This window comes from Saccopteryx leptura, chromosome 9, assembly GCF_036850995.1.
Source record: "Saccopteryx leptura isolate mSacLep1 chromosome 9, mSacLep1_pri_phased_curated, whole genome shotgun sequence".
NCBI lineage: Eukaryota > Metazoa > Chordata > Mammalia > Chiroptera > Emballonuridae > Saccopteryx > Saccopteryx leptura.
In genome coordinates, this window is record NC_089511.1 from 19324724 (window position 1) to 19349826 (window position 25103).

Sequence of the window (25103 nt, forward strand, 5' to 3'; positions counted from 1 at the left end):
AGACACGCCTATGGAGGGTATTGTGGGAACACAGAGGAAATGGTTTTGTCTGTCCTTTTTCTTCTCAAGACCCTACAGCTGAATGTGACAGTGTGCTACATGAGGTCCTCATCACGATCACAGCATAGTAGGGAAATTTTTGAAAAATAGATTTTGTACAATAGTTTTTAGAGATTCTCACTGCACAGCGTAGGATTGAAATAAGGTAAAAAGGTGGGTTGGACATGTTAATAATTGGACACCAATCTGGAAATTTGGGGCATTCATAGATGTCAGCAGGAATAAACAAAAGTTAGAGTTCACATATTTTTATTTTTTTAAGAGGGAGAAACATCGATTTGTTGTTCCACTTATTTGTGCATTCATTGGTTGATTCTTTTTTTTTTTTTTTTTTTGTATTTTTCTGAAGCTGGAAACGGGGAGAGACAGTCAGACAGACTCCCGCATGCGCCCGACCGGGATCCACCCGGCACGCCCACCAGGGGCGACGCTCTGCCCACCAGGGGGTGATGCTCTGCCCCTCCGGGGCGTCGCTCTGCCGCGACCAGAGCCACTCTAGCGCCTGGGGCAGAGGCCAAGGAGCCATCCCCAGCGCCCAGGCCATCTTTGCTCCAATGGAGCCTTGGCTGCGGGAGGGGAAGAGAGAGACAGAGAGGAAGGAGGGGAGGAGGGTGGAGAAGCAAATGGGCGCTTCTCCTATGTGTCCTGGCCGGGAATCGAACCCGGGTCCCCCGCACGCCAGGCCGACGCTCTACTGCTGAGCCAACCGGCCAGGGCCCATTGGTTGATTCTTGTATGTGCCCTGAGCCAGGATCAAACCCACAACCTTGGTGTATTGGGACAATGCTCTTACCAGTTGAGCTACGTGGTCAGGGTTAGAGTTTACATTTTTTTTTTAAATAAATTTTTATTAATGTTAATGGGATGACATTAATAAATCAGGGTACATATATTCAAAGAAAACATGTCTAGGTTATCTTGTCATTAAATTATGTTGCATACCCCTCGCCCATAGTCAGATTGTCCTCCGTCACCCTCTATCTAGTTCTCTGTGCCCCTCCCCCTCCCCCTAACTCTCTCCCTCCCTCCCTCCTATGTCCTCCCTCCCCCCACCCCTGGTAACCACCACACTCTTGTCCAGAGTTTACATTTTTTAAAAGGAGAATTTTTCAGCAAAATTCAGAGGATAAATTAAATGCTTTTTGCCAAGTCTGCCTCTGTTAGGATTGTTTTAGTTCAATTTAATAAATATTAATATAAATTGAAAATACTAATCTAGCCAGAATTAAAGGTTGCAGCCCAGACTGAATAACTATTTTTTTCTCCTTATTCTTTTTCTTTTTCCTTCTTTATGTCAATTTTTTTCAGAGGTGCAAATTTAAAAAGTGGGATTACTGGGTCAAAGGCTATTTATATTTTAAATTGCTTATATACTGACAGATCACTTCCTAAAATTGTGGGTGACATTGTGCTTTTTGAACCCCTTTCTATGTCTGTTGCCAGGTAGAGAAAAGTGTCTTTTGAAAATTGTGTTTTTCAAAGTGAATAGACTAAGGAAGTCCTCTTTTTTGTTATTTTGTTGTCTTGACTGCAATGGGGGAAAAGTCTTGTTTTAAGAAGTTAAATATTAATACATTTTGCTGTCAAGTACCTTATAAGAGTTGTTAAAAAATGACAAAAATAAATCACCTTTGGAAGTATCTTACTCAACCAAATTTGTTTAAAGGTGCAGCATTATAACCAATTACCTCAAGGCCATTCTAGTTAAGTAGTTTCCAGAAATGTTTTAACTTTTAATTTATTAATTTAAATTTTTTATTTTGTGGGCTTTTTCTTTCATAATATATCTTTTGGTTCTCTTCTGTATAATGAACAACCCCAGAACTTAATGGCTAAAACCCACAACCATTAATTTGTTCAGAGTTCTATGACATGGGCAAGGCTTGCCAGGGACAGCTCGTCTCTGCTGCACATGGCGTTGTCTGGGCTCAGCTGGTGGTTCTTTTCTGCATGTGGTGTAGGCTGGGCTCACCCAGGAGGCTGCATTCAGCTGGGATCTTGACTCGGGTGCCTCCATGCTTTTCTTTTCCACGTGGCTTCCCTGTGTCCCTGCCCGTGGACACTCATCATTTGGTTGTCTGGACCAAACTTCTTTCAGGATAGTGAATGGCTTCCCAGAGAACAAAAGCAGAAGCTGCCAGGCCTATTAAGAACTAAATCTGGAACTGGCTTACTATGACTTCTGCCATATTCTACTGTCAAAGTATGTCATGAAACCAGCCTAGACTCAAGGGGAAGGAAATTAGCCTCTAATTCTTGGTGAGAGAAACAGCACTGTGTTCAGGGGTGGTGTGTTGGCAACCCTATCTGCACACTAATTACTACATTACCAAAATAGCACATGCTCACCACAACCTAACAGTATAGAGGTATAATGAAAAACTCTAGTCTCTGCCAAATATTAGTTACATTTACTGTTCTCACCTCCCAAGGCGAACAGTGACAATAGTTTGGTATATACTCTTTACACCTTTCCCTGTGTTCATCTAGATATATGCAAAAATCTGTGAGCTTCTTATGTGTTTTTTTCTCTTTTACAAAAACACAATCTTAATCTACTATTACTATTACTCTTAGTGTTATTATATACTATTACATGCTTTCTTTGAAACCGATTTTACCAAGGTATAATTTACATAAAATAAAGTGCTCCCATTTTAAGTGTACACTTCAGTAAGGTCTGATACAAATCTATGTAAGCATCAAAATGGTTATGTAACTACAGTCAAAATGTAGGACATTTTTCTCACCTCAAAGAAGTTCCTCTGGCTGTGGCCGCTTGGCTCAGTGGTAGAGCATCTGCTGGTGTGCGGATGTCCCGGGTTCAGTTCCCAGTCAGGGCACACAGGAGAAGCACCCATCTGCTTCTCTACCCCTTCCCCTCTCCCTTCTCTCTTTCTCTCTCTTCCCCTCCCCTCCATGGCTCGATTAGAGCAAGTTTGCCCTGGACACGGCTCCATGGCCTCCGCCTCAGGCGCTAAAAAATGGCTCCCGTTGCAATGGAGCAAGGGCCCCAGATGGGCAGAGCATCGCCTCCTAGTGGGCTGGCCAGGTGGATCCCAGTCAGGGCTCATGCAGGAGTCGGTCTCTGCCTCACCTCCTCTCACTAAATTAAAAAAAAAAAAAAGTTCCTCTGGGCCCAGAAACATCTCATTTCACACCCCACCCCAGGCAATCACTGATATGCTTTTTGTGACTATAGATTAGATTTCTCTTCTAGTGTTTTATATAAATGGAATCATGTAGTGTAAATGCTTTTGTGTTTGATTTCTTTTGTTCAGCATAATGTTTTTGAGATTCATCCATGTTGTTGTGTAGTTTTTCACTATTTTTTATTGCTAACTAGTATTACTTTATATAAATATATTGCAATTAGTTCATACATTTACCTGTTGATGGACATTCACATTGTTTCCGGTTTTTTGCTATTATGTGAATATAGCTGCTATGAACATTCTGATATGTCTTTGTGTGAATGTGTGTGTGTGTGTGTATAATTTTTTCCCCTCCCTCTCATTAAGTACCTAGGAGTGGAATTGCTGGCGCATACACTAGGTATATAAGAAACTGCCAAACAGCCCTGGCCAGATAGCTCGGTTGAGCATCATCCCAAGAGCAGAGGTTCAGTCTCCGGTCAGGGCACAGACAGGAACAGATTGATGTTCCTGTCTCTCTCTCTCTCCCCCTCCCTCCCTTCTTCTCTCTCAAATCAATTTAAAAATTTTTTTTATTTATTTATTCATTTCAGAGAAGAGAGAGAGAGAGAGAGAGAAGTGGGAGGAGCAGGAAGCATCAACTCCCATATGTGCCTTGACCAGGCAAGCCCAGGGTTTCAAACCTGCGACCTCAGCATTCCAGGTCAAGGCTTTATCCACTGCGCCACCACAGGTCAGGCACCAATTTTTAAAAGAATTTTAAAGGAAAGAAACTGCCAAACCACTTTACAAAGTAGCTGTACCATTTTGCATTATGACCAGCAATGTATGAGAGTTCCATTTGCTCCATATTCTTGCCAACACTTGGTACCAATTCTTTTTTTTTTTAATTTTTAGCCATTTTTATGGATCTCCAGTAGTATCTCATTGTGGTTTAAGTTTTTATTTCCCTGATGACTAAATATGTTGAGCACATGTCTTTTCATGTGCTATTCATGTAATTCTTGTATTTCTTGTGTGAAGTAACTGTTCAGATGCTTTCCCATTTTAATTGGATTATTTCTCTTCCTTTATGAGTTGTAAATATTCTTTATATATAGTGGGTACAAGTCCTTTGTCAGATACCTGTATTGTAAATATTTTCTCCTAGTCTTTTCTTAGTGGTGTCTTTTTAAGAGCAGACAATGTTTTTGGTTAAAATAATACTTATTCATTGTAAATTTAAGTAAATGTACAAAAGGCTTATATGTTTTACCTCAAAGATTGAAAAATAAACACATTTAAAGTTTTTATTTTATTTTATTTATTTATTTATTTTATTTATTTATTTATTTATTTATTTATTTTTTGCATTTTTCTGAAGCTGGAAACAGGGAGAGACAGTCAGACAGACTCCCGCATGCGCCCGACCGGGATACACCCGGCACGCCCACCATGGGGTGACACTCTGCCCACCAGGGGACGATGCTCTGGCCATCCTGGGCGTCACCATGTTGCGACCAGAGCCACTCTAGCGCCTGAGGCAGAGGCCACAGAGCCATCCCCAGCGCCTGGGCCATCTTTGCTCCAATGGAGCCTTGGCTGCGGGAGGGGAAGAGAGAGACAGAGAGGAAGGAGAGGGGGAGGGGTGGAGAAGCAGATGGGTGCTTCTCCTGTGTGCCCTGGCCGGGAATCGAACCCGGGTCCTCCACACGCTAGGCCGATGCTCTACCGCTGAGCCAACCGGCCAGGGCACATTTAAAGTTTTAATGCCAACAAAAATATTAAATTGATAACATTATTTTAATGTAGTAGATCATTTTATGCTAAAATGAAATCACTGCCCACAATGTGAATGTGGTTCTGATGGTAGGGTGAGGAATTTTTTTAGATCAGCATTCCAAAATTTATCATATACTGTGTGATGAATCTTGACTCCCATGTCTTCCCTCTGTGCAAACTATTGCAAAACCCTTGGGCTCTGAAGTCAGGCTGCCTGCATTCAAATCCCAAGGCTACCACTTCCTGAATTTTGAGTGTGTGACTATAAGCAAGTTACTTAACATCTCTGTGCCTCAGTTTCTCCATCTGTAAAATTATCTTAATAATAATGCCTACTTTATAGAGCTCTTGTGAGGCTGGCAGGAGTTATTAAATGTAAAGTGCCAGGTATATAATAAGCAGGTATATAATGACAGTATTACCTTTTATTAACTCAAGTTCTATGTAGTCACTCTGCAGGCCAGCAGGGATACTAGACAGTTAAGGGTAGAATTTCAACTACCTCAGGAAAATAGGAACTAAATCTAAACCAGGCTTGTTGCATGAAGCCAGGGACTAGGTTTGTATTACCCTGCACACACAGGAGTGAGAGCTCCACTTACCGCTGGGAACAAGCTTCTCTCTCAGAAGATGAATAAAGACTCACCCACCACCAGCCCCTGCTCACTGGTGACTAGAACTAATTCCTAGTAGTTACCCAAGGATGGAAGCCCCTAAAGTAAAACTGCTTCTGAATTGGGTCACCTGCAACATCACATTCTTCTTTCTACTAAATTGTTCCCATCAACATATAAGCATTACTTAACATATATTTTTAATAAATAAAACATCTCTCTTATTCCCATACCACTTTCCAAATATAGCCCAGCCTGACCTGTGGTGGCTCAGTGGATAAAGTGTCGACCTCAAACTCTGAGGTCACCAGTTCGAAACCCTTGGCTTGCCTGGTCAAGGCACATATAGGAGTTGATGCTTCCTGCTCCTCTCCTTCTCTCTCTCTCTACTCTCTAAAATAAATTTTAAAAAAAGAGAAAAAAGAAAGAAAGAAACCAAATATAGCCCAATTTCTCTGGTCTCCTCCAGAGTAAAACTCTTAGAAAAAGTTTTCTGGACTTGCTGGCTGCACTTTTTCCCTTCTCATTTTCTTCCCAAGTCATCCCAGTGGGACTTTCATCCCCAACAGTCCCTTGTCAACCAAAAAATTGAAAAAGCCAGTGATCAATCCTTTGTCCTCATATTGCTTAAACATCCAGTAGCATTCAATATATTTGACTACTGCCTTCTTTCTGAAGCCTCCCCCGCCCACCACACCTCCCTAACAGTAGACTTGTCTGATTCCCTTCTTACCTTATGGCTGTTCTTCCTCAGTCTTTTTTGCTAGCTCCACCCCCACTACCAGACCTTCAAAGACTGGAGTCCCCTAAGGCTCTGTCCTCAGTCCTCTTTTTCTATTCACACAGTGCCATTGGTGACCTGGTCAGTCTAGCTGGTGGTTTATTGGTTGTATTAGCATATTTTGCAGACAAACAGCTTTTAGTTTAATTAATTCTTTTGGTTTCTAGTTCATTGATATTTTTCTTTCATATTTTTAATATTTCTTTCTATATTATCTATTACTGCAAAACAAATTACCTCAAAACTTACCGAAGTGAAACAACAAGCATTTATCTCACAGTTTCTGTAAGTTGGGAATCTGCATGGCTTAACTGGGTGCCTCTGCTTCAAGGACGCTCAGCAGGCTGCAGTCAAGGTGTTGCTGGACTGTGGTCTCATCTGAAGATTCCACCGAGTCCAGAGCCATTTCAGGCGCATTCACATAGTCGGCAAGATTCACTGTCTTGTGGGCTATTGGACATAAGGCCTCATCTTCTTGCTGACTGAGACCAGCAGCCTCTCTCAGTTCGGTGCCATGCGGGCCTCTCCCCAGGGCAAGGCACACACAGGTACCTAGATTCCACCAGAGTGATCAAGTGAGAGACAGCAAGAGAGATGGAGTCAGTCACTTTATACTCTCAGAATTGACATTTTACCACTTTTGTTATAAGCAAGCTACTAGATTCAGCCTAATGCAAGAGGAGAGGAATTACATAATGCATGAATATGAGGAGATGGGGGTCATAGGGTACCTTTTTGGAAGTTTCCTCCAACACCTTTCTTTTACTTACTTTTGGTTTAATCTGCCTAATTTTCTAGTTTCTTTTTTTTTTTTTTTGTATTTTTCTGAAGTTGGAAATGGGGAGGCAGTCGGACTCCTGCATGCGCCCGACCAGGATCCACCCAGCATGCCCACCAGGGGGCGATGCTCTGCCCACCAGGGGCGATGCTCTGCTGCATCCAGAGCCATTCTAGCGCCTGAGGCAGAGGCCACAGAGCCATCCTCAGCGCCTGGGCCAACTTTGCTCCAATGGAGCCTTGGCTGTGGGAGGGGAAGAGAGAGACAGAGAGGAAGGAGAGGGGGAGGGGTAGAGAAGCAGATGGGTGCTTCTCCTGTGTGCCCTGGCCAGGAATTGAACCCAGGACTCCTGCACGCCAGGCCGACGCTCTACCACTGAGCCAACTGGCCAGGGTAATTTTCTAGTTTCTTTTCTTTCTTTTTTTTCAGAACTGCTCTTCTTTATTTAGCAGTTGCAGGTGCCAGCCTCTTCTCCCAAGAACCTGGGATTCCAGACACTTGCTACCACCGTTTTACAGATGGGGAAGCTGGACTTTGAAGTGCCAGCCAGGACAGAAGCCGCTCCGTGACTTGCCTGGAGTCAGGTCTGGCAGTCTCTAGAGGCCACACTTCTGACCATTGTGCAATCCTGCCCCTTCATGGGTGTCCAGGGATGTGGATTGAGGCTGTTGAGGCAGGATGTCTCAGCATTCCATGCCATAGCAGTCAAAGTGGTGCAGCAGCAGGCCTAGGTCAAGGTGCACGGTGCCACCAGCGGCTGTATGCAGGCAATAGCGGTCGGCCCCACTGTAGATGGCATCCACATGCAGCAACTGAGGCCCACCACCCACAAAGGCCCGTGCCAGCTGCTCCCGCCAGCTGCCCAGGGGCCGCCAGGTGGGACAGTCCAGCTGGTGGGTACCCGGACTGCTGGGCACATGGCAAAAGCCATAGCCTGCAAGTTGGCAGCGGCCGAAGCTATCCTGAGACCACACCTGGAGATGGAGCCAGGGCCAGCCTTGGAGGCCTTTGGTGGCGAAGTGCAAGTCAATAGGGTGGGACCAGTAGGTCATGTCCCCTATTTGGGGGGTGTCCACCTGTGTCTGGCCCTCCCGTACACCTGACAGGAGCTTCCATGCCGCCCCTGTATGGATGCCCCACTTGCAGAAGAGGCTACTTTCTTTCTTTTTTTTTTTTTTTTACAGAGGCAGAGATAGACAGGGACAGATAGACAGGAACGGAGAGAGATGAGAAGCATCAATCATCAGTTTCTCATTGCGCATTGCGGCTTCTTAGTTGTTCATTGATTGCTTTCTCACATGTGCCTTGACCGTGGGCCTTCAGCAGACCGAGTAACCCCCTGCTGGAGCCAGCGACCTTGGGTCCAAGCTGGTGAGCTCTCTGCTCAAGCCAGATGAGCCCGCGCTCAAGCTGGCGACCTTGGGGTCCCGAACCTGGATCCTTCCGCATCCCAGTCCGGCGCTCTATCCACTGCGCCACCACCTGGTCAGGCAAAGAAGAGGCTACTTTCTGAGAAACCAGTGGCCCCTATGATCTGCTCGATCACGTGCACCTCGGCCATGGCCCTCTATTCCCCATCTCCTTCCTTCTCTCTGCACGAACTGGCTTCTCCTTCAGCACTCCGCCATCTTCGATGCTTCTCTCTTCCACGTGTCCTTTTCTAGTTTCTTAATGTGGAAGTTTAGATCACTGACTTTGACCTCTTTTTTCCCTAAAGTAAGCATTAAAAGCTAAATTATTCTATAAGAATGCCTTCAGCTGTATTCCCCAAATTTGTATGTATTTTCATTATCATTCATTTCAAACTGTTTTCTTGTTTCACTTATGATCTCTTTTTCTACTGTGGATTACTTAGAAATGTAGTGTTTACTGTTTAAATTTCAAATATTTGTAGACTTTCCAGGTAACTTTCCGTTATTGCTTTCTAATTTCTTTGTGGTCAGAGAACATACTGTATATTATTTCAGTCATTTTAAATGTATTGAAACTTATTTTATGGCTCAGGATACAGTCTCTCTGGATGAATGTTCCATTTGCACGTGGAGGTGTGGTCTCTAAGTATCAACTAGATCAACTTGATTAGTGTATTTTGAACATCTGTTACTATGTGTATATGCAGTTAGAATTTTTGATAAATTGACCCTCTATCCTTGTTTTATATTCCTTCTTTCAAAGTCTACTTTTTGTGATTTTAAAAAAAGATTTTATTTATTGATTTTAGTGAGAGGAGGGGTGGGGAGAGGAGTGGGAAGCATCAACTCATAGTAGTTGCTTCTTGTATGTGCCTTGACCGGGCAAGCCTGGAGTTTCATTTTTAAAAATATATTATTATTATTATTATTATTATTATTATTATTATTATTTGTATATTTCTGAAGTGAGAAGCAGGGAGGCAGAGAGACAGACTCCCACGTGCACCCGACTGGGATCTACCCAGCATGCCCACTAGGGGGTGATGCTCTGCCCCTCTGGGGCGTTGCTCCGTTACAACCAGAACCATTCTAGCGCCTGAGGTGGAGGCCATGGAGTCATCCTCAGTGCCCAGGCCAACTTTGCCCCAATGAAGCCTTGGCTGCAGGAGGGGAAGAGAGAGATAGAGAGAAAGGAAGGGGGGGTGTGGAGAAGCAGATGGGTACTTCTCCTATGTTCTCTGATCTGGAATCGAACCTGGGACATCCACATGCTGGGCTGATACTTTACCACTTAGCCAACCAGCCAGGGCGAAGCCTGGGGTTTCAAACCAGGAACCTTAGTGTTCTAGGCTGACACTTTATCCACTGTGCAACAAGGCCAGGCTACTTTTTGTTATGTTCAGATAGCCATTCCAGCTTTCTTAAAATTAGTGTTTTTATGGTATATCTTTTTCTATTCTTTATCTCTTAGTCTGTCTATGTCATTATATATGAAGTGGATTTTTTTTTTTTTTCGTTTTTCCGAAGCTGGAAATGGGGAGGCAGTCAGACAGACTCCCGCATGCGCCCGACCAGGATCCACCGGCATGCCCACCAGGGGGCGATGTTCTGCCCCTCTGGGGCGTCGCTCTGTTGCATCCAGAGCTATTCTAGCACCTGAGGCAGAGACCACAGAGCTATCCCCAGCGCCTGGGCCATCCTTGCTCCAATGGAGCCTTGGCTGCGGGAGGGGAAGAGAGAGACAGAGAGGAAGGAGAGGGGGAGGGGTGGAGAAGCAGATGGGCGCTTCTCCTGTGTGCCCTGGCCGGGAATCAAACCCAGGATTCCTGCATGCCAGGCCAACGCTCTACCGCTGAGCCAACCGGCCAGGGCCTGAAGTGGATTTTTTTTAGACATCATATTGTTGGGTCTTGCTTTGTTTTTAACCCAGTCTGACAATCTCTGTCTTTTAATGCTAGTCTTTTAAATAGTTTAGATTGTCTGTATTTAATATAATTTTAATATGGTTGAATTTAAGTCTACCATCTTGCTATTTGTCTGATCTATACTTTGTTCCCTTTTCTCTCTTTTTCTTCTGTCTTTTGTATTGCTCAAGTATATTTTATGATTCTTAATTTCCATTTGTGGCTTATAAACTATACTTCTTTGTTTAATATTCTAGTTCTAAATCTAGGACTCTAGTTATAGATATGTATGTTAGAATTTTTCTTACTGTCCTCAGTCTCTGTTCTTTTTTCCTTTTCTCAATCTTTTTGTCTCTCTCTTTAGCTTGGACAGTTTCCACTGATTTGTCTTCAGGTTCATGGACTCTTCTCTGTCATCCTCAATTCTGCTATTTAGCCCACCCAGTGAACTTTTCATTTTAGATATTGAATTTTTTTTTCTAGAATTTTGAATTGATTCTTTTCCCCCATTTGATTTTTTTAATATTTTCTGCTTTGGGAATAGAGGCAGAGGCAGGATCAAAGGGACCAGAAGGAAAGTAGAAGAGAAGATGGGATCAGAGAAGGGAAGGAGATTAATGAAATTATATATACATAATACAGCATTATAGAGAACAGGACAGCAAATCCTGGAGGGAAGGGGTGAAAGCAGTGGCGGGGAGGGGGCAAGGGGGGGCCGAAGGGGCATAAGGGAGTGGGGGAGATATATTCGGTGGGACACTTGAATCTATGTCAACACAAATTTAAATCATAAATTAAAATTTTTTTTCTGCTTTGTTGATATTTCTTAGTTGTTTTTTTTTTGTTTGTTTGTTTTTTGTTTTTGTTTTTTTTTTTTCATTTTTCTGAAGCTGGAAACAGGGAGAGACAGTCAGACAGACTCCTGCATGCGCCCGACCGGGATCCACCCGGCATGCCCACCAGGGGCGGTGCTCTGCCCCCCAGGGGGCGATGCTCTGCCCATCCTGGGCGTCGCCATATTGCGACCAGAGCCACTCTAGCGCCTGAGGCAGAGGCCACAGAGCCATGCCCAGCGCCCGGGCCATCTTTGCTCCAATGGAGCCTTGGCTGCGGGAGGGGAAGAGAGAGACAGAGAGGAAAGCGCGGCGGAGGGGTGGAGAAGCAAATGGGCGCTTCTCCTATGTGCCCTGGCCGGGAATCGAACCCGGGTCCTCCGCACGCTAGGCCGACGCTCTACCGCTGAGCCAACCGGCCAGGGCCTCTTAGTTTTTTATTTGTTAAAGTGTATTTTCATTATACCATATGATTTCCTTACATGTGGAATCTGAAGAGCAAAATAAACTAACAAACTAACAAAAAATAGAAGCAGTCTTACAGATACAGAGAACAGACTGGTGGTTGCCAGAAAGGGGGGGTGTTGGTGGGCTGGGTGGAAAAGTTGAAGGGATTAGGAATTACTAAACCTGACCTGTGGTGGCGCAGTGGATAAAGCATTGACCTAGAATGCTGAGGTCGCCGGTTTGAAACCCTGGGCTTGCCCGATCAAGGCATATTCGAGAAGCAACTACTACGAATTGATGCTTCCTGCACCCCCCGAACCCCCACACCCCGGTTTCCTCTCTCTCAGTCTTTCTCTCTCCTTCCTCTAAAATGAATAAATAAAATCTTAAAAGGAAAAAAATAAGTACTAATTGGTAGTTACAAAATAGTCACGGGTCTCTAAAGTAGTACAGCAAAAGGAATATAGTCAATAATATTCAAATAACTATGTATGGTGCCAGGTGGGTGAAATATCAGGGGAATCGCTTTATAAAGTATATGATTGTCATGTGTACACCTGAAACTAATACAAAATTATGTTGAGTGTAAACGGTAATTGAAATATTTTCCTTTACCTCATTGAGCATATTTATAATAGCTGTCTAAAAGTCCATGTCTAATAATTTAAATATCTTTGTCATTTCAGCCTTGGCCTCTTGATTATCTTTCTCCTTGAGAATGGTCATATTTTTCTTTTTTCTTTCTTTTTTTATTTTTTTTACAGGGACAGAGAGAGAGAGTCAGAGAGAGGGATAAATAGGGACAGACAGACAGGAACGGAGAGAGATGAGAAGCATCAATCATCAGTTTCTCGTTGCGACGCCTTAGTTGTTCATTGATTGCTTTCTCATATGTGCCTTGACTGTGGGTCTTCAGCAGATCGAGTAAACCCTTGCTCGAGCCAGCGACCTTGGGTCCAAGCTGGTGAGCTTTTGCTGAAGCCAGATGAGCCCACGCTCAAGCTGGCAACCTCGGAGTCTCGAATCTGGGTCCTCTGCATCCCAGTCTGATGCTCTATCCACTGCGCCACCACCTTGTCAGGCCATATTTTTCTTTTATAAGTAATTTTAGATTGTGTCTTGGACTTTATGAATATCATTTTGGGGGGACTGTGGATTCTGTTCTAGGCCTCCAAACACTGTTGACTTCTGTCTGTGAGTTTTTTGGTTTGTTTGTTTTGTTTGTTGCTTAATCCCTTCATCCTTTTACCCCTAACTGTTGAATTTTTGTTTCAGCAGGCAGTGGTTGGAGCTCAGATTTCATTCAGTTCAGGTCTTTTAGTCTCTGCTGCAAGCTGCTTTGAGTTTGAGCTGAGCATGTGGGATATCAGCACATTTCCTAGAGATCCAAGGGAGGCAGTGGGCAACTATACTTACCCACCTGAATCCTTATCTTTTTAATAATCTTTGTCCTGCTCATTTGCTGTTTGGGGAGTAAATAAAATTAAAAGAAATCATGATTCTCATTCATCTTCAAGCTCAGACCAGGTTCCATGGCCTGGCTTAGCTCAAGAAGCCATAAAGAGCCACATGTGCTGTGGTAAGGGATTTGAATTTATGTTGACTTTAAAGGGAAGCCACTGAAAGATTTTTAAGGAAGGACTAATTAATCGTAATTACATTTTAACACAGTGGCTTTGGTTGCTCTGTGAAGGATGAGAGTGGGGCAAGACTAGAAGCCGGGAGACCTAGTAGGATGTTGCTGAGTCAGTCTGGATCTGGGCAGAAGATGACAGTGGATATCAAATGAGGGTTTGCATGAGATAAAGAAGGAAAAAGATGTCTCCAGATAGGAAAGAAAGCATAAGAACAGAACGAAAGTGGGCTGCTTATGGCATACGTTGAGAATTGAGGCTTGACCTGTCTCCGTGTATCAATTTGTGTTGGGTGCCTTGGGGAAGTAAGGCTAGATAAAGAAGGTGGGGCATACCACAGAGAGCCTTGAAGCCTGGGCAGAGGAATTTGGATTTGATTTGATGGGCATTTGGGAATTGCAGTAGGTTTTTAAGAGAGGAAGCAACATGATGAGAAATGTGTAGGAGTGATTGACAGAGGAATGAAAGATGGATAAAGAAAGGAGAGCCTGGAGCCAGAGAGATAGCTAGGAGGCTGCTCTGGTATTCCAGGGCACAAAGAGACGAGGCTTTGATTAGAGGGATGTCTGTGGGATTGGTGAGAAAAAAGTAGATATTATAAACAGTTCAGAGGAAAAAAGGAGAGACTGTCAACTTTTTTTTTTACATTTAGAAATGGAGATAGAGTTATTATCCATCCAAGAACTGTTATTCTCGTAGAATTTTTGAGAGGCTGAAATGAAATAATATATATTAAATTACAAACATTTGAGATTTATAGAGATATATTTACCACTATATTTAACTCCTATAGTGGGTTGCCAGTTACCAAAGTAGAGACATGGGATTATCCATTGGGAAGTTAAATAAGAATTTGACAGAAACCTTATATCAGAAAATATTTTACCTTTTTTTATCAGAGAGAGGTATGTAATGTGACCCTGGAGTCATAACCTACTAAGTTTTGAGCTTGACTCACATTTAATAGCTATGGACAAGTTACGTTACCTCTCTGTTCCTTATCTGTAAAATGGGGATAATTATAATAACTACCTGATTGGGCTGTTAGTAAATTAAAAAGATAATATATGTAAAGTGTTCAGAACCAGCAGGTCTCATGGTAAGGGATGAATAAGTATTGGTTGCTATTATTTTCCTGTTGTTATTTTTGAGTGAGTACGTTATATGCCTTCATTCTCCCAAGGCAAAAGCCAACCTGAGGTAAGTAGCCCTTCAGAGGAGTGTACTGTGTGATCACCTATCCTGCTCCAAATACAAATCTTAGTTGATCACTTTCTGTTAATCAGTTTAAATGCATGTTCACATAATACATGAAATGGCCCTACAAGCTGGTTCCTATTATGTATTTATTTATTTATTTATTTAGTGATATAAAGAGAGAGAGGGACAGACAGACAGGAAGGGAGATGAGAAGCATCTATTTTTCGTTGTGACATGTTAGTTGTTCATTGATTGCTTTCTCATATGTGCCTTGACTGAGAGCTCCAGCCAAGACAGTGACCCCTTGCTCAAGCCAGTGACCTTGGGCTCAAGCCAGCGCCCATGGGGTCATTTCTAAGATCCCACACTCAAGCCAGCCATCCTGTGCTCAAGCTGGTGAGCCCACACTCAAGCTGGCAACCTCAGGGTTTTGAACCTGGGTCCTTTTCATCCTAGGCCAATGCTCTATCTACTGTACCACTGCCTGGTCAGGCTGATTTCTGTTATTATTATTGCCAGTTTATTTTTTTTATTTTTTATTTTTTTCTGAAGCTGGAAACGGGGAGAGACAGTCAGACAGACTCCCGCATGCGCCCGACCGGGATCCACCCGGCATGCCCTCCAGGGGCGATGCTCTGCCCACCAGGGGGCGATGCTCTGCCCCTCCGGGGCATCGCTCTGCCATGACCAGAGCCACTCCAGCGCCTGGGGCAGAGGCCAAGGAGCCATCCCCAGCGCCCGGACCATCTTTGCTCCAATGGAGCCTTGGCTGCGGGAGGGGAAGAGAGAGACAGAGAGGAAGGAGGGGGGGAGGGGTGGAGAAGCAAATGGGCGCTTCTCCTATGTGCCCTGGTTGGGAATCGAACCCGGGTCCCCCGCACGCCAGGCCGACGGTCTACCGCTGAGCCAACCGGCCAGGGCCAATTGCCAGTTTATAAAAAAGGTAATAGGTTCAGAGAAGTTAGTGAGTTCCCAGGGTCACACTGCTAGTCTGTGCTAGATCAGGGACTGAGAGTCAGATCTTTTTTTTTTTTTTTTTTTTTTACAGAGAGAGGGATAGATAGGGACAGACAGATGGGAACAGAGAGAGATGAGAGGCATCAATCATTAGTTTTTCGTTGTGACACCTTAGTTGTTCATTGATTGCTTTCTCATATGTGCCTTGACTGTGAGGCTACAGCAGACCGAGTATCCCCTTACTCAAGCCAGCGACCTTGGGTTCAAGCTGGTGAGCTCTGCTCAAACCTGATGAGCCCACGCTCAAGCTGGCAACCTTGGGGTCTCGAACCTGGGTCCTCCACATCCCAGGCCGACGCTCTATCCATTGTGCCACCACCTGGTCAGGCCTTTTTTTTTTAATAAGATTTTTTTCCCATTGATTTGAAACAGAGAGAAAGAGAGAGAGAGAGAGAGAGAGAGAGAGAGAAGGGAAGATAAGGTAGAGAGAGAGAGAGAAACATCAACTCGCTGTTCCATTTAGTTATGCAATCATTGGTTTCTACTTGTATATGCCCTGATCGGGTTTTGAACTCACAACCTTGCTGTGCCAGGACAATATTTTATCCACTGAGCCAGGCTTTTTATTTTTTATTGAATTTATTGGAGTGACACTGATTAATAAAATTATATTGGTTTCAAGTATACAGTTCTATAATACATAACCTGTGTATTGCATCGTGTGTTCACCACCCCAAGTCAAATCTCCATCCATTGCCATTTATCCCCCTCCCTTTACTTCTACTTCCTCCCAGTCCTGAGCCAGATCTTTCTGATTGTAAAGATCATGCCCTTAGTCACAACTGTAATAAATAAATGGTTTGCTTTGAGCCCTGGCCGGTTGGCTCAGTGGTGGAGCGTCGGCCTGGTGAGCAGGAGTCCCGGGTTTGATTCCCGGCCAGGGCACACAGGAGAAGCGCCCATCTGCTTCTCCACTCCTCCCCCTCTCCTTCCTCTCTGTCTCTCTCTCTTCCCCTCCCACAGCCAAGGCTCCATTGGAGCAAAGTTGGCCCAGGTGCTGAGGATGGCTCCATGGCCTCTGCCTCAGGTGCTAGAATGGCTCTGGTTGCAACAGAGTGATGCCCCAGATGGGCAGAGCATTGCCCCCTGGTGGGCATGCCGGGTGGATCCCAGTTGGGCGCGTGCAGGAGTCTGTCTGACTGCCTCCCCATTTCCAACTTCAGAAAAATACAAAAAAATAAATAAAAATAAAAAAGCTGGAAAAAAAATAAATGATTTGCTTTAACTAAACTAAATTTATCATTTTAGTTCATTGGAGGACTGTGAAAACCAAATTATACAATGAAGTTAGAATATCAGCTTCTTGGTATGGCATGAATTCTTAGTGGTAGAATGTGCATTGGTGACTGCAGTAATAACAGAGAATTTCTATAACAACAACAAAAAGTCATAGAACTTTTACATTGGGATATAGCAGGGATCGGCAAAGATGACCCAGCCTGCTGCCTGTTCTTGGACAGCCTCTGAACAAAAGATGGTTTTCACATTTTTAAATAGTTTGAGGTAGGGAAGAAGAAGAATCTTTTGTGCTATGAAATGCAAACTTTAGTGCTCATAAATAAAGCTTTATTGAAATAGTCACACTTATTTTTTTACATATTGTCTATGACTACTTTTATACTACAACAGCAAAGTTGAATAGTTACAACAGAAATTGTGTGGCCTTCAAAGCGAAAAGTCTTCATTGTTTGGTTCTTTTCAGAAAAAGTCTGCTGATGCTATTCTAAGGTAACCATTATCCAAGTATTTATATATTAACAGCACCTCATTGCTTGCTTTTTTATTTATTTTGAGAGAGTGAGAGACAGAAAGGGAGAAAAGGGGGAAAAAGAGGATGAGAAACATTAACTCATAGTTGCTTTCACTTTAGTTGTACACTGATTGCTTCTTGTATGTGCCTTGACTGGGGCTGGACACTTGAGAAGTGTCCCCTTGCTCAAGCTGGCAAGCTTTGGGATCATGTGGATGATTGCTCCACTCAAGCCAGTGACCCTGTGCTGATGAGCCTGCACTCAGAGGCAGCAACCTTAGGGCTTCGAACCAGTGACCTCAGCATTCCAGGTCGATGCTCTAGCCACTGCACCACCGTCAGAAGTTCAATGATTGCCCTTTTATTTTTCTTTGACAGAGACAGAGTCAGAGAGAGGGACAGACAGACAGGAAGGGAGAGAGATGAGAAGCATCAGTTCTTCATTGTGGCACCTTAGTTGTTCATTGATTGTTTTCTCATATGTGCCTTGACTGGGGGGCTGCTGCAGAGCGAGTGACCCCTTGCTCAAGCCAGTGACCTTGGGCTCAAGTCAGTGACCTTTGGGCTCAAGCCAGCAACCATGGGGTCATGTCTGTGATCCCACACTCAAGCTGACGACCCCGTGTTCAAGCTGGTGAGCCCGTGCTCAAGCCGGTGACCTCAGGGTTTTGAACCTAGATCTTCCGCGTCCCAGTCCGACGCTCTATCCACTGCGCCACGGCCTGGCCCTCGTTGCTTGCTTTTTAAGGGAGTTTCTTTGGATGTTACTCATCTTTCCAAATCATTCTTAGTTTTTTCCCCCCCAAATCAAGTATTGTATCCTACTTTAAATAGCAGAAATCTTACCTTTTATAATTAGATCTCTTTGAATAGATTTGAATAGATATTGCATTTCTTTTCTGAAAATCACCAACTGTAAGAATCATTAACTCAGGAGATACAAGATGATATTGCAAAGAGTCCTTTTAAAGATAACTACATAATTATACTTGAATGTTTCAGCATTTTATTTCGCTGTTATTTTTATTTTCAGTATCTTTATACTTTTGTCCTCTTGTTTCACTCCCCTATTCCAATTTAGAGTAACTTAAAGCATTCATTTGCGTACTTCAGTCTGTTTGTGAAAGGACACAGAACTGTGAAGCATCTGATTTGCTTTTTTTTGCAAGATTTGAAACGGAGCTTGCATTTATTTTGACTTACGAACTTACAAGAGAGTAAAGCAACAATCAGACTGAATATAATTCCTTAGAAAGAAATTGTAACTTAATTTTCCTTTTGCTGGACCTGATAAAGTAAAGATTGATTTCAGAGCATTTGAGGGATGTTGTGTTAATGATTTAAACATGAAGTTATAATCTCAGGCCACAGGCTTCTTGATTTGTGATTGTCAATATTATGAGGCCAACTAACTCTTGAGCATGTTTTAACAAGTGAGAACATTTATGTAGCTAAAAATTAAATTAATTAAGTAACTGGAATGGTTTTTAATGCTTTAATCATGACAAAATTGTAGAGCCTCCTTCATTTAAAATATCTAATTTTTTTCTTTCTTCTTCTTTTAATTTTTCCACTGATATGAGAGAGAGAGAAGCATCAAGTCTTTGTTCCACTTTGTTGTTCCATTTAATTATGCACTTACTGATTGCTTCTCCTGTGTGCCCTCAGTGGATGCTCTATCCACTGAGACACCCAGCCAGGGCTCTTTCATCTTTTTAAAATAACTTGCTATAAACTTGGAACTTTTCCTTTCTTGTGATCACATTTCAGGCTTTATTTTGTTAATTCTACCCTTCAAGAAAATTTCATTGTGTTTCTGAAGTCTGTTACTGTCTCAAGCACACTTTTCAGGAGAACTAATCTCTTTGTCTTGTCTTACACATTAGGATAGAGTCAGTTATTGTAGATTTTCTTGTAGGGTAACTTTGTGTAAACTGGAAAGTTTATACCTTGATTAAACCAATCTTGGAGTTCAATGAGCTGTTGAGATGAAATGAGTAACCTAGTTAATGGATAACTATAGAAGTCTTGGCATCTCATGTTTCAAACTGTTTCTGTTACTTCAGTTCATAGAGTTGCCAAAAATCCATTGGTACAAAGCAGTTCCTATACATTGTTTTACTTTGTCTAAAGATACTTATCTATGGTTCTTATTTGCACATCAGTCTGTTATTTGATGACACAGAAAGAAAACACAAGTTAAAGTGTAAAATAAGGACTCTGCCTCTCCTTCTAGAGCCCCTCACTTTACCTCCTTTTTCTTCTCTCCTCCCATTTAAAATTTCTCTCTACAGATCCTAACCCAGGCTTGACTACTGCTAAAAAGTAATCAAATTTTAGAAATTATCTCACCCTCAAATATTTCTCATTCCTTCCCAGCTCATAAAAAGGATATAGCAGGTATATTAATATTTACTAAGGTATTGATGGCAGCTTCCTATTGTGCCTTCTTTTTTATTTTTCATTCGAGTTTTTTTCCTTAAGTGAGAAACGGGGAGGCAGAGAGGCAGACTCCTGCATGCGCCCCAAATGGGATCCACCCAGCAAGCCCCTTATGGGGCAGTGCTATGCCCATGTGGGCCATCGCTCCATTGCTCAACAACCAAGCTATTTTAGTGCCTGAAGCCAGGCCATGGAGCCATCCTCAGTTCCTGGGGCCAGATTGCTCCAAAAGAGCCATGGCTGTGGGAGGAGAAGAGAGAGAAAGAGAAGAGAGAGGAGAAGGAGTGGAGGACAGATGGTCGCCTCTCTTGTGTGCCCTGACCAGGAATTGAACCTGGTACATCCATATGCTGGGCCGATGCTCTACTACTGAGCCAACCAGCCAGGGCATAATTGGAGGCTATTTAGCCCAAAGAAATAAAATTCTAATGATTAAATAGACTCCGAGGCAATACAATTTGCTAATAGAAGAAATATTTGACCTGACCTGTGGTGGCACAATGGATAAAGCATTGACCTAGAATGCTAAGCTTGCCAGTTTAAAACCCTGGGCTTGCCCTATCAAGGCACATACAAGAAGCAACTACTACGAGTTGATGCTTCTCACTCCTCTCCTCACCTTTCTCTCTCTCCTCTCTCTAAAATCAATAAGTAAAATCCATTAAAAAAAAGAAGAAGAGAAAAAGAAATATTTGGAGGCAAGAAGGTCTCTCTGGCTCTTTAAAACACACCTGGTATGTCACTACACTAGAAATAGTTCCACTAACAAGTTTGATTTTTGTTAAATAACTTGTCTCACAGGGCTTTTCTCATGGTTACATCCACGCCTGTCAGTCTATCTATGTATAATTTATATCTAAACCATCCCTTCTTATGTGGTTTGTGTGCTGAGGCACAATGAAATCACGACCAGGAAAGGGAAATCTTTGCTAACCTATTCATAGCTCAGGGTCACCGTGGTTACATTGCCATAAAAAGGATAACAGGATGAATGTAAAAGTGAAAATGGCAGATCAACAGTTAGCCTTAGGGAGAAAAGTGGGTCCTGACATGTAGACACCAACAAGGAGAAGTCTATCCAGGGACTACCCAGCATTCTTGCTTGGTGACTACTGCCACCTGCTTCCTGGCAAGCCCTGTCAAGACCAGAAGATGGCTTTGGCCCCAGCACTCTGCAATGCCCTAATATGTGCATCTAGTATAAGGGTTTAGCAGCTTCCACAAGGCCTTTATTGTCATCTCCTACTGTTAGGAAATTGGAATTGTTCAGCTCTTTCTACTTTGAAAATGGTAAAGAAGTAGGGAATTTTTTTTTTTTTGTTTTCCTCTTCAGGCTAGAATAAGATTTCAGCCCCTTAAACTAGATGATCAAGTAACAGTTCCGGTGCTTACCCATGGACCAGAGGAGCTTGCTCCCTTTATGCCCTATTGCTTACGCACTGTTTTAAGACATGGTACTGGCTTCTCTTCCACCCATGCCTTATAAGGGTAAACAGAGAAAGACCATGAAATGGCAGTGATGTGGAGGAATCAGCTGGCCATGTTTGTGTCCTTTGTTTTAGAACGGAAGTTCCTGCCCATCTTAATGGAGAGCCAAGTAATTGTCCTGGCGGCAGTAGAAAGAGCCCTCTGCCTGGGAAACAAAATCCTGGTCTTGAGAACAGGTCTGTCTTTCAGTAGCTGTGTGACCTGGGATTGGCCTCTTGTAAATTTTACTTTCCTTATTTATACTGCAGAGTTAATATTTTTTTTTCTATCTACCTTGAATTCTTGTGACACTCAAATGAGATAATAGGCACACAAATGCTTTGCAGATAAAGAGGCTTACAAATGCACATAGCATTGCTTTAGTGTACAGCATTTTATGTCTGGGCTGTACTGTAGCTGCGTATTTTATCTTAACTAAAATCTGTCCCCTGTCCATAAGGGGCTGTGTAGAGAAGGGAAACCAAAATCAGAACAGAGATGATCTCCCCAGAGCTACAGGGGGAGCACAAGGCTGAAAAGTAATTGGTATAAGATCATAATTTACCTATGCATTTTTTAATGATGAATTTCATAAAAAATTAATTACACTTAATTATTTAATTCTCTAAATGGCTTTTGGAGAGGAAATCCTGCCTGTCAGGCTCTGCCACATCAATCTAATTTCTTTATGACCTCAACAGAAATTATAATCTCTGTTGACTCTGATCCACAGGTGTGACAGTAAGCTGTATTCATGAAACGTTACAAGAAATCAGCCACTCTTCTATTGAATTTCTCTCAGTAGTGAAATAGAGTGCTAGGTCCTGCAATTCAGGAACAATGAAGAGATGTTAGCAAGGACATAAAAGGGTACGCGAACAGTGCTAGGTCTATATTTCGTCTCTTATTTCCTCACTGACTGGACCAGCAGGGCTATTTTTGTGAGGGCATGAGGCTCTCCATGTTACCCCTGGGAATCTATTCACTTCAGTTCCCAAATAAATGGGAATCCAAGATGGGAGGAAAAGTAGTTCCTCTGGATCCTTTTTTTCAGTGATTGATTTGGTGAAGTCAAGTGTGTATTGTATCGTTTAATCTTTGCCCTTTTTTCTCCCCAAAATATCAATAAACATCAGAACTGAAGGTACGGAAGTACCGCCTTGAAGAGAGGAAGGGCGTAGGGGAACCAGTTAGATGACAGAGGGAATTTAACACCGTAATTGATATCTCCATCTCCATTTGAGTCCGGACTGTAAGAGGAAATGAAATAAAGAGCAAAAGAAAGTTGGATTAGACATAATAAAAGTCTGGGGCACAAAGGCTTCTTAAATATTGGCAGGAGGACTTACCTATCCCTGTGTTTGTTTGTCCAGTGTGGTTTGGCACAGCCACTTTTGTGGATGGAATATTGAACTAACTGGCTATACCTATGTGTAAGGACCTCTGGGTCTAAATCTTCAATATTTTCTTGATTCTTTTAAGAGACTTTAAAATTACACTAATATATATATTTTTAAGCTTAAGCAATGGAAGTTAATTTAGAGACTTTTTAAAAATGTTACCCATTAAACTACTGGCTCTGAAGTAGTAAAGACTGAAATCATTTTTACTGACAAATAAGGAAGCAAAGAGCTGGCAGAAGTAATGCCATTCACAAAGCAGAAGGAAAACTCTGGGTTCTGCTTGACTGGTGGTGAAGGGCAGAACTCCGTTCCTGTAGTGGGCACATCACCAAAGAATCCGGATGTTGAGGGGAGCTGCCACTGGGAATGGTCTGTGAGACTTGTCCCCAAGCCCTTGGTCTCTGGGCTTTGGAGGGCAGAGGTGTGTTTCCTCTCAGATTCTATTTACATACATTCACCTCTTCTCTTCTAGTGTGGGAAGATTTTTATAGTATACGTTTATTTTTTTCCAGCTTCCTTATAAAATAGATTCTTCAGCCCTCTTATTCCTCCTACTTTGAAAACTTAAAAAAAAAGCTTTATTGAGATATAATTTATATGCCATATAATTGATTCATTTACAACAATTCAATTGTTTTTGTATGTTCGCAGCTACACAACCACCACCAAAATCAATTTTAGAACATTTTTTCTCACCCCCAAAAGAAACCTTCAACTCATTACCAGATAATCACTAATCTACTTTTTCTCTCTCAGGATTTACTTATTTTTGGACATTTCTTTTATTTGTTTGTTTATTTATTTGTTTTTTTCTGAAGTTAGAAGCGAGAGGCAGAGACTCCTGCATGCGCCCAACCAGGATCCACAATCATACTCTCTAGTATTTACCTAAATGAGTCAAAAACTTCTGTCTGCATTCATAACAGCTTTGTTTATAATTGCCAAAACTTGGAAGCAACCAAGGTGTCCTCCAGTAGGTGAGTGGATAAATAGATTGTGGTACATACATCTAGACAACAGAACATTTTTTGGCACATAAAAGAAATGAGTTAACTATGAAAAGGCATGAGAAACCTTAAATGCATATTATGAAGTGAAAGAAACCAATCTGAAAAGTCTATATACCATGATTCCAACTATAGATTAGATGACCCTTGAATAATATGACTTTGAATTGCATAGGTCCACAAATTTTTTTATATAAATACTATATATAATAGTATTTTTTTTTATGATTTTTTTTTCTTGGGTTTTTTTTGGTATTTTTCTGAAGTTGAAAACGGGGAGGCAGTCAGACTCCCGCATGTGCCCGACCAGGATCCACCCAGCACGCCCACCAGGGGGCGATGCTCTGCCCATCTGGGGCGTCGCTCTGTTGTAACCAGAGCCATTCTGGCGCCTGAGGCAGAGGCCACAGAGCCATCCTCAGCACCTGGGCCAACTTTTGCTCCAATGGAGCCTTGGCTGTGGGAGGGGAAGAGAGAGATAGAGAGGAAGGAGGGGGGGGGTAGAGAAGCAGATGGGCGCTTCTCCTGTGTGCCCTGGCCAGGAATTGAACCCAGGACTCCTGCACGCCAGGCCGACACTCTACCACTGAGGCAACCAGCCAGTGCCTTTCTTATGATTTTTTAAATAACATTTTTTTGGCCCTGGTTGGTTGGCTCAGCGGTAGAGCATTGGCCCAGTGTATGGAAATCCCGGGTTCAATTCCCACTGAGGGCACACAGAAGAAGTGACCACCTGCTTCTCCACACCTCTCCGCCCCCTCTCTCTCCCCTCCTGCAGCCATGGCTGGAATGAGTAAGTTGGCCCTGGGCACTGAGGATGGCTCCATGGCCTGCCTCAGGTGCTAAAATAACTCAGTTGCCGAGCAATGGAGCAGCAGCTTTAGATGGGGAGAACATCGCCCCCAGACAGGGGTTGCCAGGTGGATCTTGGTCAGGGCGCATGCAGAAATCTGTCTCTCTGCCTCCTTACCTCTCACTTGATTAATAAATAAATAAGTAAATAAATAAAATTTTCTTTTCTCTAGCTTACTTTATTATAAGAATGCAGTATATAATACATATAACATACAAAATGTGTTAACTGTTATTGGTAAGGCTTCCAGTCAACAGGAGGCTGTTAGTAAAGTTTTGGTAAAATCAAAACTTCTACACAGATTTTCAACTGCATGGCGGTTGTGGGGAGTTGGTGCCCCTAACTCCTGCATTGTTCACAGGTCAGCTGTATATGACATTCTGGAAAAGGCAAAACTATGGAGGAAGTGAGAACAGTGGTTGCCAGGGTTGAGCTGGGATAGAGGGATGAAGAGGCAGAGCACAGAGGATTTTTAGGGCAGTGAAACTATTCTGTACAATACTGCAGTGGTGGATACATGTCCTTCTATGATACATTTTCCAACCCATACAGTGTACAACACCAGAGTGAACCTTAATGTAAACT

At 42.8% G+C, this 25103-nt stretch overlaps 2 protein-coding genes across 5 annotated transcripts in view; one reads left to right on the top strand and one right to left on the bottom strand.

Moving 5' to 3' along the window:
- Window positions 1–25103, top strand: part of TANGO6 (transport and golgi organization 6 homolog) — a 197873-nt gene that overhangs the window by 110650 nt on the left and 62120 nt on the right. The window lies entirely within an intron of this gene.
- On the bottom strand, window positions 7673–8710 carry LOC136380874 (B9 domain-containing protein 2-like). Its single transcript, XM_066349093.1, has 2 exons — window positions 8656–8710; window positions 7673–8308 (listed from the first exon to the last, which is right to left on the bottom strand). Exons 1-2 carry the CDS (start codon window positions 8708–8710, stop codon window positions 7833–7835), a joined length of 531 nt encoding a protein of 176 aa, XP_066205190.1. The 3' UTR covers window positions 7673–7832.

Excerpts from the sequence above, each read along its gene's own strand:
- LOC136380874 (XM_066349093.1), bottom strand. The coding sequence starts at position 8,710 with ATGGCCGAGGTGCACGTGATCGAGCAGATCATAGGGGCCACTGGTTTC. Across the intron at positions 8,309-8,655 it reads GGCCACTGGTTTCTCAGAAA|AAAGTAGCCTCTTCTGCAAG; the intron begins GTAGCCTCTTCT and ends AAAAAAAGAAAG.